A 16,989-nucleotide genomic window follows, 5' to 3' on the forward strand; every position below is an offset into this window, starting at 1 on the left:
ATGTTTTCTGTTAAAGACTTGGTTGCGTCGTGATATTATCACATGCCCATTCATATGCAAAGTAGCTAAGCATATTTAACCCTGAAATTGTCTCAGTAGCCACATTTACAAACAAATAGTGGCTTAAATGAGGCCCCAATCAATGTAAGTTGATGTTTAACTGTTTGCTGAGCAGGCGCCAATCTTTACTCTCAGGAATTCTGCCATCCACAGTCACTTAGTCGCTCCTTTTTTGGACTGGACAGCAAGTTATTTTTTCTAATTTAAATTTAAGGTAAGATCACGTTTATTTTATTAAACTTATTGGGATACTATTGTACATCTGAAGACTTGGTGGAATATGCTTAATACAAAGTTATTTATGGTTATTTCATGTTTGTATAAGGTCTGCAGAAGGGCTATGGCGCTAGAGTTAACACTTGACTTTTTTTGACTTTTTACTTTCAGACATTTAAAGTTAATTTGAATACAGAATGTAGACACCACAATGCACTGATACTCAAAATTGTTTCTGCCACAAGTGGATTTTTTTGTCCCTCAAAGTGCATAGCCTATAACAATGTATTATTGAACAATAAATCTGCAATGTTAGGATGTGGTTCAAGACAGCCTGGATATCTGCTTAAAGCACACACTTTGCACTTAGTGCGTGGAAATATTGGTGCAGGGCCTACAAAACATTTTGTGTGGCTCCCATATTTCCAGATGATCTGGGTTCCTTTCAAAGAGAGGGCAACAAAGTAGAACAAAAGTGTTTAAAACCTGCATACAATACAGCTAAGAAACTATAAACAAAAGGACAGAGTGTTGTGTTTTAAGAGGTTGTATACACGAGCGGTATATTTGTTTCATAAAAGTGACCAGCTAGGCCACATTTTTTTCAGCCAGTGTAATTTCTCTCTTTTACAGTTCCATTCTAAGGGCATGGACCTTCGTCTGACACTCCTGTTGATCTGTCTCTGCAGCCAAGGAGTCACTGTAAAGCTGAAACTCCTTATACATCACTTTTAAGATTATGCTAGATGTTTATAATCTCTGCTGGTTATATAACGCTTGTATAGATTGTTGTCTTATATTAGCTTCCTTCTCAACAGAATGCTGAGGTGGCAGAAAATGACTCAATCCCTTTGGTGCCACTCATTCCTTTGATGCCCAGCCACCCCAGAGAGGTTAGTGGCAAAACGGAAGTTTTTTTTCCCCCCGCACATTGTTCTTGTTGTGTTACTGTTTTCTGGTCATTTCACATTTTTGAAAATGTGCCCTTGTATCTCTCTCAGTCAGACTGAAGCAGCCCTTGCATCAGTGTGTCTGTTCCTGTTGCTTTCTTTCTGTTGTGTTTATTTCTTTTGAGGATGGAGGTCTAGTAGTCTAATTTTCGCAGCTTTGTTTCTTTGTGGGTTGGCCCAGGCTTCTTCCCCTCTTTTGTTCTTTTTAGCCAGACCTCCAGACTCCCATAGATTTGGCAAAATCTTCGGTAGTCAATTTATGTGAATATAATTACTTTACTTAAACTAATCTTCGGGTATGGTGTTCTTCAATATGTTGACGGTCACAGTTGAGTTTTTTTTTGTTGCCATAACATTAACATCTTCTCCTATTCCTGCCTTTAGAAAGTAGAAAATGAAAGTGCAGTACCACCAGGAACTACAAATACCCCAGAAGCACCTCTAATCAATGGGAACTCATCAGAGGAAAAACAATATGAAGTTTGTCTGTCTGTAAAGGGCAGGGAGGCCATCGCTGCGGCCATTCAGAAACTCGGTGTGCAGCTTCTGCAGAACCTGGAGACAACGCCAGAGCAGCCAAATGTCATCATATCTCCTTTGAGCATATCATTAGCACTCTCCCAACTGGCTTTAGGTATGGTTGTCCTGCTGCAGTTTTTGCATGACACATTGTACCTGTATACAGCTTGTTCTCCACATATATACAATTACCACCTCCGTTGAATTGTGCCAGCAACTTGCCCAAGTTTATAGTCGTCTGGAGACTGTCATCCTTCTCATCATATAATTGCACCCTTCTTCTTTACAGGTGCAGTAAATGAGACAGAAAAGCTGCTGATGTATCATCTCTACGAAAACACTCTCTCCTGCTATCACGAGTCTCTGCATAGTATCTTAGGGAAGCTCAGAAACAGCGACCTGCAAATTGCCACACGTATTTTCCTGCACCAAGGTTATTATTTTTCCCTGGAAATAATTTTAACTCTACTAAAAGTTAAGACTACACAGCTCCTGCAGACAGAAACATTCATTTTCTTATAATTTATTTTCTTATTTATTAGTGCTGACCTAAGGGTAATGGAGCCTGACAGAGTGTGTGTTTATATGTGTTTCAGGGTTTGAGCCAAAGCAAGACTTTGTCCGTGAATCCCAGCGGTTATATGACTCAGTACCAGCAGTCTTGGAGAGCCTGCAGCAGATAAATGACTGGGTAGAAAATGCAACAAAAGGAAAGATGACTGGCTTCTTGTCTTCTTTACCCCCCAATCTGCTCCTCATGCTCATTAATGCTGTTCATTTCAAAGGTGAAATGTCATCATATTCATATAATTAGCCTATTTTCTAAAAAAAAAAAAAAAGAAAAAAAAAATGCTGAGAATACTCATTTCCCAAGATCTCAGTGGAAATAACCTATGAAATCTCCTGTGTTTGCAAGTTTCCCTTTTTCATAAGCTGCTTTATGTTTGAATTATGCTGCTGCTAAAAACTGAGACCCATGTTACCCACAGGAGAGTGGAAAGCTCGATTTGACCCGCGCTTTTCCTCTCGTGGTGTGTTCTATCTTGACGACAAGCACATGGTTGACGTTGAAGTGATGGAAGATGCCAAACATCCCCTGAGTTTAATAACTGATAATGAACTGGAGGCTCAGGTGAAATACTGTTTCATCATTTACACTTTAATAACTGTCCCCAAAATACACTTGTCTCTTGTCATACAGTTTGGAAAGATACATAAATACCTGGCATTACCTCCGTTTAATTACAACACAATTTCTTCTTCCGTGTGCAGGTAGCAAGATTTCCATTCCAGAAGTCCAAGAGCTTGTTGGTGGTTATGCCTCAGTCCGGCCAGGTGAATGTGTCTTCACTTTCCGCAAAGCTGAATATCTCCGACTTGTATCACCGTCTGCCCAAGGAGAGGGCTGTTCAAGTTAAAGTCCCCAAGTTTAAACTGGAGTATGCTCAAGACCTACAGGAGGTTTTTACCAAATTGGGTAAGACCTCATAATTTTCTGTGGTCTTTGTTATGGTAGTTATTTTCACCACACATACAAATTCGTATTGCTCAATGAAATGTTTTAACATAATATACATTTTGTCCTTTGAATTGACTCTGTCCTCTCTGCTCTGTTAGGCCTCGGAGGGATGTTTTCCAGTCCCAACTTGGCTGGGATTGCAGACGGCCCCCTGCTGGTCTCCAGTGTGATGCATAAGTCCTGCATGGAGATAAATGAGGAGGGTGCAGAGGCTGCTGCAGCCACCACTGTGGTCATCTCACGGGCATCCAACCCTGTTTTCCACCTCAGCCAACCTTTCTTGTTTGCCCTTATGGATGATATGACTCAAGTGCCAATTTTCATGGGTGTCATTAACAACCCAAATCCTGGAGCTCCTATCTTGCAGAGAGGAGAATTCGGGAGCAAAGATAAAGTGGTATTCCCAATTGATAAGAATCATGTTGGCCCACCTAAGTAGGGACTAATACCTGCACTGCTGTCCCAGGGAAAACCCAGACCAAGATCTCTATGACTGTACATATTAAATGTACAATATCACAGAGCTGGATCAAAATGTGTGTGTGAAAACAGATGCTTCATATATGTCTTTGTTTTATTGTAAAATGAACACACTGAGGAACCGAGTATCCCATGTAAAAAAACTAATATTTCTTTACAAATAATACAGTTTTGCTGCATTAGATGGCATGTCCTGGTCAAGCAACTCGGAATAGATACAGGATATTAGATAAAACAAATGGTTCACACCCATGGTAAAAATCTTTCTTCATCTTTAATTGATTACACTTTACATTTCCAAGGTATCAAAATGTAAGGCCAATGTCACAGCATTACTGCATCATTTTGAATCAAGTTGAATTTTTTAATTTATTTTTAAAGATGTCATCTAATGGCCTAATAAATATAATTGATTTGAATCACAACATGTTAAGGTTTTGCGTTTTATTGTCTTCTTGAATGAAGAACTGTTATTGTAATGTGAAGGTAAAATGATGCGTTGACGAAACTGGGAAAAGATTAAACAGAGGCCATTTGTAGAGAGCTGGTGGCAAGTTAACAGATGCGTGGCACTTTTTTTATCCAAATGCCAGCGATTTGTGGTTGTAGAGTTACCCTTTAATGTATTTTGTAGTAACTACTGTAACTGGTATTTGGTGGTCCTAGCCCACCAGTTTTTCCCTTATCTCTGTGACTAAAGTGATTGAAAGTGGTGCCATAGTGATTGACCAAGATGGGAGTTACAGTCACTTCATATATTTTTGTAAATACGTTTTTACACCGTCGTTTTGTTTATATCATGTAACGTTATTGTTAATTATTATTTCCACAGTGAAAGTTTGTGATGAAATAATTAAGGGAAAAGGTTACTTCTTGCACATTTTTTCTCTCACTTATTTATAAGTATAATTTCCTCTGGCTGTGAACGCATCGTAGTAAGCGCCTGACGTCACGTTATGTTTGGCGCTGACATTTATGCAGCTGATCTCCGGTCAGTTTTACAGTGTTTACCAGGCCGATAGATTCAAGGGGCTGACAAACTGCAAACTGAATACAGATCTGTGAACGGAAACGGAAACCGGAACAGCACATACGACACTTCGCGCGTTTGTCCAAGCTGTTGGCGCCACTGACACAATCCACCGAGTACTGTCAGTGGTGGAAGCGTAGAGTTGGCTGTCGTAGTGTACATTTCAGTAAAGTTGTCTTTTTGTAGCTAAATCAACTCCTTACAGACATGACGAAGCTATCAGAGGGTGCGATAGAGGTAAGGCTACTCTTTTCCGTGTAACTAATACGCTAAAACATGTTTTTTTAAAACGAAAACCTGCCAAAGTTAGTTGTAAGTGAAGTCTTTGTTTAACGTTAGCTGTAGGAGCTAGCTAGCAGTCATTTGTTTGCACTCCGAGCTACATTCTGCAATTAATGAACGTTAACTTAATGTAACATTAGCAATCTTGTTTACGTTCGTAACTGAAAACACATTGCAGCCACCTCTCTGTTGTCAGACATACGTTAGTAGAAAGTGAACATAAAGTTTAACGTTAGGTAATAACGTTGAGTTATGTTTGAGAAAAGAGTAATTTTCGACATGTTTGCACCTGTAACGTTAACATGGTTGAATATAGAACTTGACAGCAAATGGCTTAAGCAGTTAACGTTAATTAACTAGCTAGCTCTTTGTTTCCAGGCTCTATCAAATGGCACCGGTGGCAACGACGCAGTGCTTCAGTTGGTGGTAAGTATCAAAAAAGACTAATATCACACAATATTTTCTTAACGTTACCGTTTAACCACTAGCTAGCTATGTCACCATCATCAACCTTTCCTGTATTTAGTAACAATTAATTGAGCTAAAATTGACAGCACACGCACACATCCCCCTTGTCTCCTCAACCGTTGCATCTGTTTGAATCAGATTAAGAAAGCATTCTGCAAACCAAAGCTGGATCTTCAGGGTGGAAAACCTTCTAAAACTACCGTTCAGACCAAGACACAAAACCTATAATTGAAAATACTACAATATTATTAGTTAGTAGCTCTTAAAGGCTGGGTGCCACTACACATATTTAACAACAGGAGACTCCAGGAAACAGATCCTGTCCTAACATAATGCGGCTCACTGTATAAGAAGGGAAGGGTTTTATTTACAAAGGAAATAGAAGGGACTAACATAGGCAATGTATTATGTAATTCCTTCTTTGAATGCACCATACATCAAACTATACAAAATGAATGCTGTCATAGGATGACAGAATCAGACGATTAGAGAAACGTTACATTTGGGAAGACAACCCTTGTTTTTATCGAACTGTTTCACTTGTATATCACCTTTTTTAAGAACATCCGCAAGATTGATGGAGGAAGCGGTCTACCTCGCTTTCGGGTGATGATGAGCGATGGACTGCACACACTGTCTTGTAAGTTTTTATATATATATATATATATATATATATATATATATATATATATATATATATATATATATATATATATATACACACACACACACATAATAAAAAAGCGGATTTGGATCCTTGACAGACAATGTGATATGTAAAACAAGTTATTGCAAAATATTGGTGTTTGTTTTGACTGATTTTATAGGTTTCATTTTTGATTGTTTATGAACAAATAGTAATGTGGTTGCCAGTATTCAGACAGTAAACCATATTTAAAGATTTGTCTGGATCTTAGATCTCCTAAATAAGTATTATCTAGTTTATCTAGTAAGACGTGAATGTAGTTGGCATTTAATGTAATGTAGGATGGGGTTGCAGACTGGCTGTTTTTAGAAGCAGTTATTCTCTAGAACCTCTTAGTTGAATGAACAGCCTGTCTTATTTTCTTTTCTCACTTTTCTACACCTTTGCAGCCTTCATGCTCTCAACGCAGCTGAACTTCATGGCTGAGGAGAACAGACTGGCCCCAAACTGCGTCTGCATTCTCAAGAAGCATGTAACTAATATACTGAAGGATAAACGGTATGCAGTTTTTCTTTGCAATTATAATCTTCATATCAAGATTTTGCCCACTTTCTGTATAATTGTGTTAATAATAATAAGCAAATTTAGTAAATGTCTTCCAAAACTAAATGGATACAATGCTATTTTCTGTTATTACAGACGGGTGGTGATCATCTTGGAAATGGAAGTCATCAAGAGTGCTGAAGATGTTGCTGGAAGAATAGGTGAACCCACTCCTTACACTGAGGGTAAGCCTTCAAATCACATTTCATAATAACATCTGCTACTTAGTGAATAATTGTTTGTCTTGAAGCAGTGGTTAGTGAATATGTTTATGAAGTGAGATTGATATTTACATATACATCAGTCCTAAATAATGGGTCAAAGTGTCACTGCAGGCTAATGGCCGTTTTACAGTAACCGCAGGAAAAGCTAGTGCGCGCCATTGTGACGTCAAAATGACAGATCTAGCTGGCACGCCCGGATTTATAGCGCGCGAGCAGAGGTCGCGCACCACTTGTTATTTTTTTTTAGCATGGATGCCAGGACTCTCAGAGTGACTGCAAGTCTCTCTTGTAAACTTACTGGTTAAGATAAGTTAATTTATGGTGAATGAAAGGCTTGATCCGACGAAGTAGTTCATTGAATCAAATTGAAGCATTAACGTCAATGCTGCTGCCAGTTTCTTCTAGTCCGTAGAAAGAGCAAAGTCGGTAGCCTTTCCTCATTAGCGCCACCTCTCTTCAGGAGAAGACTGCAACTAGTGTCGCGACCACCAGCGTGGGTATAAATAGTTACGGCAATCCCATGACGTCACATTTGCGCGCGCAAGCTGGGCTGCGGCTACTGTGTAACACCCTTAATACTAATGTCAGATCTTCCTTGCAGGTCAGGGCAAAGGCTCGCAGTTGGCACCAAACCCTGAAAACCGCCCTCCACTACAGCAGCAAAATAGAAATGAAGGCGAGTGCAGGTTTTTATTTTAACTCTTGAACACAAATTGAAAAGGGTGAACGTTCTGAATTTACCTTTTGTGGAGAACACTGTGCACAAACTAGTTCATCAATGACCACCAGAGGGCAGCATTTATCTGCTGCTTTTATAGTTTGTGACCCACAGATTTACAGAAGACAAGCAATTTTGACATCCCCATTGAGAAACACTCATTTTTAGCTTTCTCAAGCCTTTCTTGAGAGTTTTTTCACATTGTTATTGACACTCACAGTTCTCCGTAGCTCCCCTTTTTCATGTGAATGCTTGGTATCACAAACGTTAACAGCTATGAGCATGTGTCGATGGGTAGCTGTCTCTGCCTGTCCCTGTCAATCATTGTGTTTATCTTCTTTTTTTTTTTTTTTTACGCACAGTAGAATACACAAACAAATACATAGCAACACCTGGAGCGTGTATCTTAACCCCATGAACAAAAACATTTATTTTTTAAATTTGTTCATGTCAAAGATAAGCAGTGGATCACAGCAACGCAAATAACTTGGACCAGCAGAGATGTGCAATCCGGCTGTGAGAGGGGTTTTGCAGTCTTCTAGTTTGGGTCATAGCAGGTATTCATCCCTCTAATCTGCCGTATGGGAATCGAGGTTGTGGCAAGCACCCTCCTCATCAGCACAGTCATTGTTCATTTCTCTGTGTGTGCTGGTTGATCTGGGGGCTTAATTTCCAGAAGTGCAGTGGTTGGCAAAGTGGGAGGACTTAAGTGGACACTTTGAACTCTAATCCTCCGCGTGAGACGCACACAAATCAAATGTGCGGCGCTTGTTCAAACGGAAAATCTCAAAAGTCAGGCAGCACAGCTCTCCTGGGGAAGAGCAGCTCCAGTTTGTTATAGCATTTCACACTCTGCCCTGATTCTGCAAAATGTGAATCATCCTCACCAAAATGCTGGATCACACATCTCCACCAACATGACAAGATTTTTGTTTCTTGTTGGATTCTTTCCTCTTGCTCGACTCGAGAGCCAACGGTGGTGAATTTACTATAATTCGTTAGGTATTTCTTTTATGAAACTTTCCTCATGGAGTGAGATAATTACAGTGATCAAGCAGTTGCAATCCAAAGAAATTGGATTTTTGTAATTTGTCGCTGATGAATAATGCATGTGCCACTCTCTTGACTTCTCTCCATCACTGCTCTTCATGGATCATTTATTTCTCTCTTTATTCCTCCGACAGGGAACAAAGGTTTCAATAGAGACTTTGGGAAGAAGGCCCCATCTGCTATGCCCAGTACTCCAGGGGACAACTCCAAAGTTGTGCCCATTGCCAGCCTCAACCCCTATCAGTCCAAGTGAGTATGTAACCCAGTCAGTGGGAAAGGTCATGTCAGATGGTTGCGTAGTTGCCACAGTTGCAACATCACCGCATACATTTGTTATAAAAAAAAATAACAATTAAAAGCTGGTGTAAGTAAATGCAACAAAAACCTATGAAGTGCACCAGCAAAACCTTGTGAAGTGTTACATATTAAAGCTAGACATTGAAGACAAGAAGGTAGGCACAATATCATGAATGGCTATATCATTTAATGCAATTCTAGTCCTAACAGTCCTGCCACATCTTTTTTGAAGCTTTTGAATTGTCGAGACTGTCCAAGAAATGCTGAATCAACTCTGGCTGTTGTACAACTTTAGTTTGTTGTGCTGCATTGGATCTATTCTTTTGGAAATATTTTTTTTGCATTTATCTGTACTAGTGCAGTGGAACGTGCCTGTTTGGTACAATTCAATTGCTTGTCCTGTGGTATTGCTGCTGGTAGCTTTCTCGAGAATCGCTTATCCAAACATCTTCACACTTAACACTGCGCTTCCTCCGGTCCTGAGCAATGCTGTAGTACACGCGTCATTTGCTATCAGCTAGCTATTTGCGACCAGTCTATTTCCCGGGAAAAAAAAATGTTCATTCTAAAAGTTACATCGCTGAGGCTTAAAATGTTTGAGTTTGCTGCAATGCAACGTACGTAAGAATGTCTACCGCCCACAGAGGGGCAGGTTATTAAAAGGGTTGAGGTTGGTGAATAAATGCATGAATTAATACTATAATAATGTGTACGTAGGGTTACATTCTGGGTCCATGAGTGGCTCTCAAATGAACAATACTGACATGATTAACCTCAGACTTTTCTCTGTCCGATAGGTGGACCATCCGTGCCCGTGTAACCAACAAGAGCAGCATCCGTACATGGAGCAACTCTCGTGGTGATGGCAAACTCTTCTCCATGGAGATTGTGGATGAAAGTGTGAGTGTTATTGTGGTCCCACTGTTAATTTTTTATGCTTTGTAAATAAACTACAGAATATCATGAGTTTGAAATCCTGTGCTGTCCCTGACCTACTTTAATATATTAACCACAGTTTATATTTTATTACAGGGAGAGATACGAGTGACTGGTTTCAACCAAGAGGTGGACAAGTTCTTCAGCCTTGTTGAGGTTGGCAAGGTGAGATGCTCCTCCAGATAATGATTCAGTATGTCGTAATTATCTGTCAAAACAGTTTTTTACTGTGCTGTAAAAGATGGATTTGGCCACAGACTGTTCTATCAACAGCTGCCAGTACTTTGAGAGTTAAACCACAGAGACTATGAATGAGTCCTCTGGCTGCACTGTAGCCATACAATAAGCGGCTTATGATCATCTGCCAGCCTTTGTTGATCCTCCCGACTGTCTAAAGTCGTATCTTGTTTGCACCATTCAGTCAGGTTAAATGCTCCACATCTCTGATCTCTCCGATTAACACGTGGTTCCTCCATCTGTATGGGCCAGGTCTACTATGTCTCCAAGGGCTCCTTGAAGATCGCCAACAAGCAGTACACATCAGTGAAGAATGACTATGAGATGACTCTCAATGGAGAGTCCAGCATCATCCCCTGTGAAGACGACTGTGATGTTCCTGTGATGCAGTGTGACTTTGTTTCTATCGGTGACCTAGAGAACAGAGAAAAAGATGCCATCGTTGGTAAGTACTAGAGCTGCAGCTATCGATTATTTTAGTAATCGAGTATTCTACCGATTATTCCATCGATTAATCGGATAAGAAATACTTAGTAAGAAATACTTAGTAAACAGCAATAGTAAATATTTATTATTGCTGTTTACTAGAAAAAGCAAATTTTTACTGCCAAATTCCAAGACCCTTAAAAAAAAAAAAAGTACATTTTTGGTGGCCCAAATGTTAATATTTTTCACCCCCTTCCCCTTCTTGCCTCTGGCTCTTTGCACTGGATATGTAAAGAGCTGTTAACTAACCAGAGGGTAAATGTGACGGTACAAAGCTTACAGCAGGACTACTCAACTACACTGTTCTGGGGGACACATTTTCAGAAGCCTAATACTGAGTGAGGAGAAAGAATAAAGAATGCAGACATCACCGGCATGATGACGTCATTCACATGCCTATTAAGTGGCCATGGTGGGGGGAGGAGCCGGTTTGTCTCCGGCAGCAGCTGAGTTTCCAAAGATTAGTAGCAAACTAATAAACAGTTAAACTACAAACCGACAGCTCTCGTTTTAGCTTGTTGGTAAAACATCACTATTTGCAGAGCAGCATGCTGTAGGCTAGTTGTGTAAAACAGCGCGGTGGACGAGAGCAGCAGACGTCAGTTAGCTACCTTGTGTCTGGTTCGCTCCGTGGAATGGATGAGTAGACTGGATGTTTTCTACAGAGATGATGTAGCAGCATGTTTGCAGCTTAAAATGATCCCAAACTTTCTGTCGTTTTCTCTCGCCTGTCTCTTCTCTTAGACCCTCGCTATTTTCGTCTTCCTTTATTTGTAATCTGGGCCGTCAGTCTTGTGTCCACAGAAGCGTCAACCTGTTGTGCGCTAGTAATTATCCTCCGTGCGGAAACACAGTGAGCCGTACAACCTTAATTACATTGATTTAACGAAGTTTCGAGGCAAAGAATTTTGCTTCGAGGATTTTTTGTAATCGAATTATTCGAGTTATTTGAGGAATCGTTTCAGCCCTAGTAAGGAGCACAAGTTATGATCTACACGTGCATTTCTGAACCCAACCTGTGTCATTAAATCCCAAGAACACTGTAACCTATGGGTTTGTTTCTCATGTTCCCTGACTGTATTTTGAGATGAAAATACTGAACAGCCTGCAGCCCAACTACATACAAAGACATTGCATACTGTCAAAAATAAAACATAAAGCCCTATACATAGCCCTGAAATTTAACAGAGTTCAGCTCAAACCTGATGTCTTTATTAGAAAGCAAGTCTCCTGAAAGTTCAATGAATGGTTCAGGCCACAGACCACTAAGCACAAGTTTTTGGCTGTTGGCAATTATTATAGGTGCTTCTAGATATGTATAGAGTGAGATAGTGGATATAATAAATGAGTGGAAATGTCAGCTTCAAACCCTCTAAGTTCTATGTTATAACAAAGAACGGCTGAATAAAACATTTAAGGACTGGCCACGTAAGATGTTAACTAAATCTAGCCTACAGTCCTTACCGGATGAAATTTGTGCTGGAGGAATATAAATATTGGATCTGTTCATCACTATTTGGCTTGTTGTCTCTGTAGTCGGCTCAAAGTATTTTTTTTTAACGGGCCTTAATATGGATTTTTCCTTTTTTAGTTGAAGCCCCTTTTATTCCTCCCAACCAGCCCCTCCTCCAAAAAAAAGTATTATCTTACACTGTAAAATATTGTATACAATACAGAATTTGAGACTAATTTAGACTTGCTATTGAGAAACCTTTCGAGCCCTACTACACACTGCCTCAAATCTATTTCTCAGAATCCGGCCGTGTGAACCCTTTCAGGGCAGAGCTTTAGGCTCAGTTGGTTCCTGCATTTTTGTTGTGGGATGATCCGTCTAGGATCAGCCGTTGTTTCTGTTTGAATGGTGGCCACATTTTGCCCATTTTATGAGACATTAGTTTTGATGTTGTCTTATGTATTTATTGCCCTAAACTAATGTACAGAGAGCAGAGTTGTGTAACATTGGGTGTGCACAGGGGATTGTTAGTCATCACTCCTCTGTGAATGTACCATGCACCAAACTACGTGTGGCTTATGTTTGCATCAGCTATGGTTCTGGTTTATGAGTGCCAATGTTTTCCTTTATGGAGGGATTGGGCTCTATGAGGCCTAAACACATCATAATTCTCTTAAGCAATAGTGTGTTGCAAAAAAACACTGCCAACCAGCAGAAACTCAGAGCCCAGCTCCTACTGAGGTGTTCCCAAGCAGCCAATAATAAGCCATCATAAGCAGAGGATAAAGTTTATAGCAGAAAGTAGAGCCGGATATGCTCTGAGGTTAAGGTAATTACATCATACGAGCAGAGAGATAAAAGTGGTATTAATAATACTGATGACAGTAATAGCCTGTAGTGCAGATTGACTTTGGGCCCTATGGCAAAGCCAATGAGAAAATGAGACCCTGCTGTCACAGGTAAAATGAAGTAATAATAAGGAGTCTGCTTGTAATTCTTTTAATGAAGACTGCAGCTTGTACTGCTGCTTGAGTCATTTCTCTCCCGCTTACCAGTTGGCATCAAACGTTAAGTTTTGTTCCATCATGGTTAATACATTTAAAATCCTTTTACTCAGCGGGGGAGGGGTTTATAGACGATGAGTAATGATGGTGATGCCACTCTTGCATCTTAACAAACAAATGGCATCTATCATGCTTGATTGCATTAGTCAACAAAGTATGCTTGATGAAGTACTTCGGTGGAAACAATTAAAGCTGGCCATTTCATGGATTCTCTCCTACATTATGGATGTAAGTGCCCAGTACGCAGGCCAGTGACCTCACACACCTGATTTGAAATAAATGAATCACTTATTTCCCATGAGGCAATTTGTGCCGGCAGCCATGGGACCTAGAGTGACCTGTGGGCGTAAACACCACAATCAATATTTATGATTATGTATATTTGGGAACAATCGGGGGAATTCGTGGTGAAAATAATGTGGTCATAGTCTCCTCAAGACTGAGCTGTATATTAATGCTATCCAGTGTTTTCCCTAGGTTTGTGGAAGACTTAGGTGCGTGGATTTGGCAGGGGGTTTAGGGGTCCTCTCTCAAGAAAAAAGGACTGCAATTTCACATTATTTAGGACCATTATTATGACCATATCTGTGTCTAAAACGTTGTAAAGCTAAAGCAGATAATAAATAAATAACACGCTAAAAGCTTAAAACAAAACTTGCTAAAAAAAAGTCCACTCTGGACCAACTACAATTATTAGAGCTGCTAAAAGTTATTAGAAAGTTTTGATGCTCACCACTTAAGGCCGTTTTATGACTCTGCGGAGGCTCCACACAGAGCTTTCGCCATAGCCTACGTAAGGTGTGTGTGTGTGTGTGTGTGTGTTAGAGCGAGGGAGAAGTATCGACTAGAGTCATGGTGAGAGAAACAAAGTGTCTCCCCTGTGTTTTCTGACCAAGGTGGGAAATCTGTAGCAGGAAAAGTTAACCCTCTCCTTGATTTCATGTTTATGGAGAAGGAGAACCAGGAAATGAGTCGGGGAGGGGATGCAACGCTATCAAGCCACGGCCGAGCGATGTGTGTAGTTACATTTTTTGAGAGGTGCACGTTCGGCTACAGCGTAGGGTCCGGCGTAGACACAGATGGGTCTGCGGGAATACGCCTTCAATTCTATGCAGAAGCATAAAAAGGCCTTTAGGTGGTGCCCAAAACGGCTTGGTTGCTGCGCCTAAGCCATATCATGATAGGGAACACCCTAGGGAATAGAAAAATAGATCCAGTGTCTGCTGCCAATGCACTGAATCCTGTTTTTTTTTTTTTTTTTTTTACAGATGTGATCGGAGTGTGTAAGAGTGTGGATGAAGTGACCCGCCTCACCACCAAGTCCAACAGAGAAGTGTCCAAAAGAACGCTCAACCTGATGGACATGTCTGGGAAGCTGGTGACTGTCACGCTGTGGGGAGAAGAAGTGAGTATAGCCATTAGATGGAGAGTGAAACTTGTAATGGTGTAGAGGTGTTGTGTCTGCAGCTTTTTTTAATGGCCAGTGAAAATCAATACCAATCTTGTAATGCATAGACATGCTTATTGTAATGGTGAAGCTTTGTCCTCAGAACACTTTTCTTTCCAAAGCTAATCATCTGAGAACAACCATTTAGTATAAAAGGCTTAAGCTAAACAGAAGCTAGCTTACACATTCAGCGGGTGAACACAATGACATGAATACCCACAATACAAAAAGCCTGCAATAAATGTGACCTTTTGTTAATCTCATTATGCTCAGTTTTTTGGTGAGACTATGTCAGAAAGGTGTTTAATTAGAGAGGTTGTTCAACGCATTTGCCGATCACCGTTCAGCAGTTTGAGAACCGAAGGCATTAAATAATGTGCGCAGTGTTTAATAGAGGCAGATGTGGTTGAGGTCGTTGACTGAATTCCCTGTCGCGGGGTGATGAAGGAACTGTGCTCCTGCAGTTGATTTTTACCTGTGGCTCAGAGGGACTGTGCTGAGTTTGCCACCATTTTTTCCCCCTTTCTGACAGGAAGCACAGTGTTCCCTGTTTGTTTGACATTTACCCCTTTTCCACAGGGACTTGCTGAGATACACAAGATGTATAGTTTATAAAGAACAATGGCAATGCCAAAAAGCAAGTTTTTTTTTTCCCCCGTCTCTGAAGGCAGTACTGTTGCCCCCCCCTTCTCTCGCTCTCGCTCTCTCTCTCTCGCTCTCTCTCTCTCTCTCTCTCTCTCTCTCTCTCTCTCTCTCTCTCTCTCTCTCTGTTAGTTTTTCTCAGTTGTTGTCCTCAGGTTATTTCAGTAAAGAGCACTGTAAATCTACGAAACTAAAAATCAAGTAGTGACATGACATTTCTTATAACAATTTGTCAGTAATTTTGGAACTGAACTAATAAGAAATATGTTCATAGTTCCAAACTGCGAGGCTCCAGAGATAGAAATGTCTTTTGGTCACTCTGTCGTCCACCACGCTGGTTCAGAATAAAATATCTTAATAACTATTGGGTGGATTAAGATTAATGGTCCCCAGATGATGAATCCTACAGATATGGGCTATCCCTAGACATTTCCTCTTGTTCAGTGAAAAAACTCTATCAGATAAACTATCAGATGGATTGCCCTGAAATCTGGTACACACATTCATGTTCCCCACTGGATAAAGTTAACTTAACTTTTCATCTTCCATGACCATCAGTCAAAATCTGTTTGTCAGATTATTTGGTTTATGACCAAATACCTGCAATACCAAATGGCATTCCCATCATCCTCAGCTGTAGCACTATGCTCAGTGCTAATTAGCAAATATTAACATGCTAGACTGAGATGGTAAACATAATACCTGCTAATCACCCGAATGTTAACATTGTCATTATGAGCCACCTCACAGCACCATTGGTGTTTTTTTCTCGTTGTACGAAGAACCAAGACGTAACTTGATATACCAAAAAAACTGAAGAAATGAAATCCAGACAAATACAAGTAAAAGAGTTATAAGTGTTTGTCCTTTGTCCATATCTCTTGTTTTGTGTAGGCAGAGAAGTTTGAAGCCTCTGGACAGCCCATTGTAGCCATTAAGGGGGCGAAGCTTTCAGACTTTGGAGGCCGGTCCCTCTCTGCATCCTTCAGCAGCACCCTGATGATCAACCCCGACATCCCTGAGGCATATAAGCTTCGAGGCTGGTAAGTGAGCCTGAGGTTCATAGATAATGCAGTGCAGAAAATTGCTCCTGTGTTTTAGCAATTGCATACTCATGACAAAGTGCTTTCCTAGAAGGTATGAAACATGGTATACATTTAATGGCTGCAGGCTTTTTCGTATTTATTTCCCCCGCTGTTAACTCTTAAAGTAGAAGAACTTGAAGGATTTAAATGGTTGCAATAGTGCATGCTCTGACTCTCATTATCAAGATTAGTTTTCCCCCATTAGCCACAATGTGGCACGTTGCTTCAATGAAGCATTACATATAAATGGAAATCACAATAAATCTGTGGAAATGCGTTTTTTTTACGCCCCTAATCGCCTTTCCAGAAGAAATGAAATCCAGACTAATATCTGTGTGATTATGTTGATTGCAGCATTCTTTTTTGCCTTGGTGTGTGTGTGTGTGTGGTTTTGTAGTGTGTAGGCCTACATGTAGTGTTTTCATGTTTTTCATTTGAACACATAGGATTATGTGGAAATTAGCCAAGATAGGTTTTGTCTTATATATATATATATATATATATATATATATATATATATATATATATATATATATATATATATATATATATATATATATATATATATATATATATA

At 40.1% G+C, this 16,989-nt stretch overlaps 2 protein-coding genes across 3 annotated transcripts in view; both read left to right on the forward strand.

Moving 5' to 3' along the window:
- The first annotated feature begins 52 nt into the window (after positions 1–52).
- On the forward strand, positions 53–4,169 carry serpinf2b (serpin peptidase inhibitor, clade F (alpha-2 antiplasmin, pigment epithelium derived factor), member 2b). Its single transcript, XM_036001583.1, has 9 exons — positions 53–274; positions 910–978; positions 1,095–1,169; positions 1,611–1,860; positions 2,035–2,178; positions 2,342–2,530; positions 2,735–2,877; positions 3,018–3,222; positions 3,363–4,169. The coding sequence occupies exons 2-9, from the start codon at positions 925–927 to the stop codon at positions 3,701–3,703; spliced, it is 1,401 nt and encodes a 466-aa protein (XP_035857476.1). The 5' UTR covers positions 53–274; positions 910–924; the 3' UTR covers positions 3,704–4,169.
- A 575-nt stretch (positions 4,170–4,744) lies between these two features.
- rpa1 (replication protein A1) overlaps positions 4,745–16,989 on the forward strand; it is a 29,285-nt gene continuing 17,040 nt past the window's right edge. Inside the window, exons 1-12 of one of the 2 annotated variants that reach the window (XM_031287056.2) lie at positions 4,745–5,011; positions 5,435–5,482; positions 6,086–6,164; positions 6,620–6,728; positions 6,870–6,958; positions 7,599–7,673; positions 8,900–9,014; positions 9,860–9,962; positions 10,095–10,163; positions 10,488–10,680; positions 14,507–14,643; positions 16,222–16,370. In XM_031287056.2, coding sequence (XP_031142916.1) covers positions 4,982–5,011; positions 5,435–5,482; positions 6,086–6,164; positions 6,620–6,728; positions 6,870–6,958; positions 7,599–7,673; positions 8,900–9,014; positions 9,860–9,962; positions 10,095–10,163; positions 10,488–10,680; positions 14,507–14,643; positions 16,222–16,370 — 1,196 coding nt within the window. In that variant the 5' untranslated portion in view covers positions 4,745–4,981. The remainder of the gene's footprint in view (positions 5,012–5,434; positions 5,483–6,085; positions 6,165–6,619; positions 6,729–6,869; positions 6,959–7,598; positions 7,674–8,899; positions 9,015–9,859; positions 9,963–10,094; positions 10,164–10,487; positions 10,681–14,506; positions 14,644–16,221; positions 16,371–16,989) is intronic. The other variant, XM_031287057.2, reaches the window with a different exon arrangement.

This window comes from Sander lucioperca, chromosome 5 (genome assembly GCF_008315115.2).
Source record: "Sander lucioperca isolate FBNREF2018 chromosome 5, SLUC_FBN_1.2, whole genome shotgun sequence".
NCBI lineage: Eukaryota > Metazoa > Chordata > Actinopteri > Perciformes > Percidae > Sander > Sander lucioperca.

What these genes read in the sequence shown, in the direction of transcription:
- serpinf2b (XM_036001583.1), top strand. Translation starts at nt 925, where the DNA reads ATGGACCTTCGTCTGACACTCCTGTTGATCTGTCTCTGCAGCCAAGGA. An exon ending in TCTGCAGCCAAGGAGTCACT is followed by an intron (nt 979 to 1,094) that starts GTAAAGCTGAAA and finishes CCTTCTCAACAG; the next exon opens with AATGCTGAGGTGGCAGAAAA. An exon ending in TAATGCTGTTCATTTCAAAG is followed by an intron (nt 2,531 to 2,734) that starts GTGAAATGTCAT and finishes TGTTACCCACAG; the next exon opens with GAGAGTGGAAAGCTCGATTT.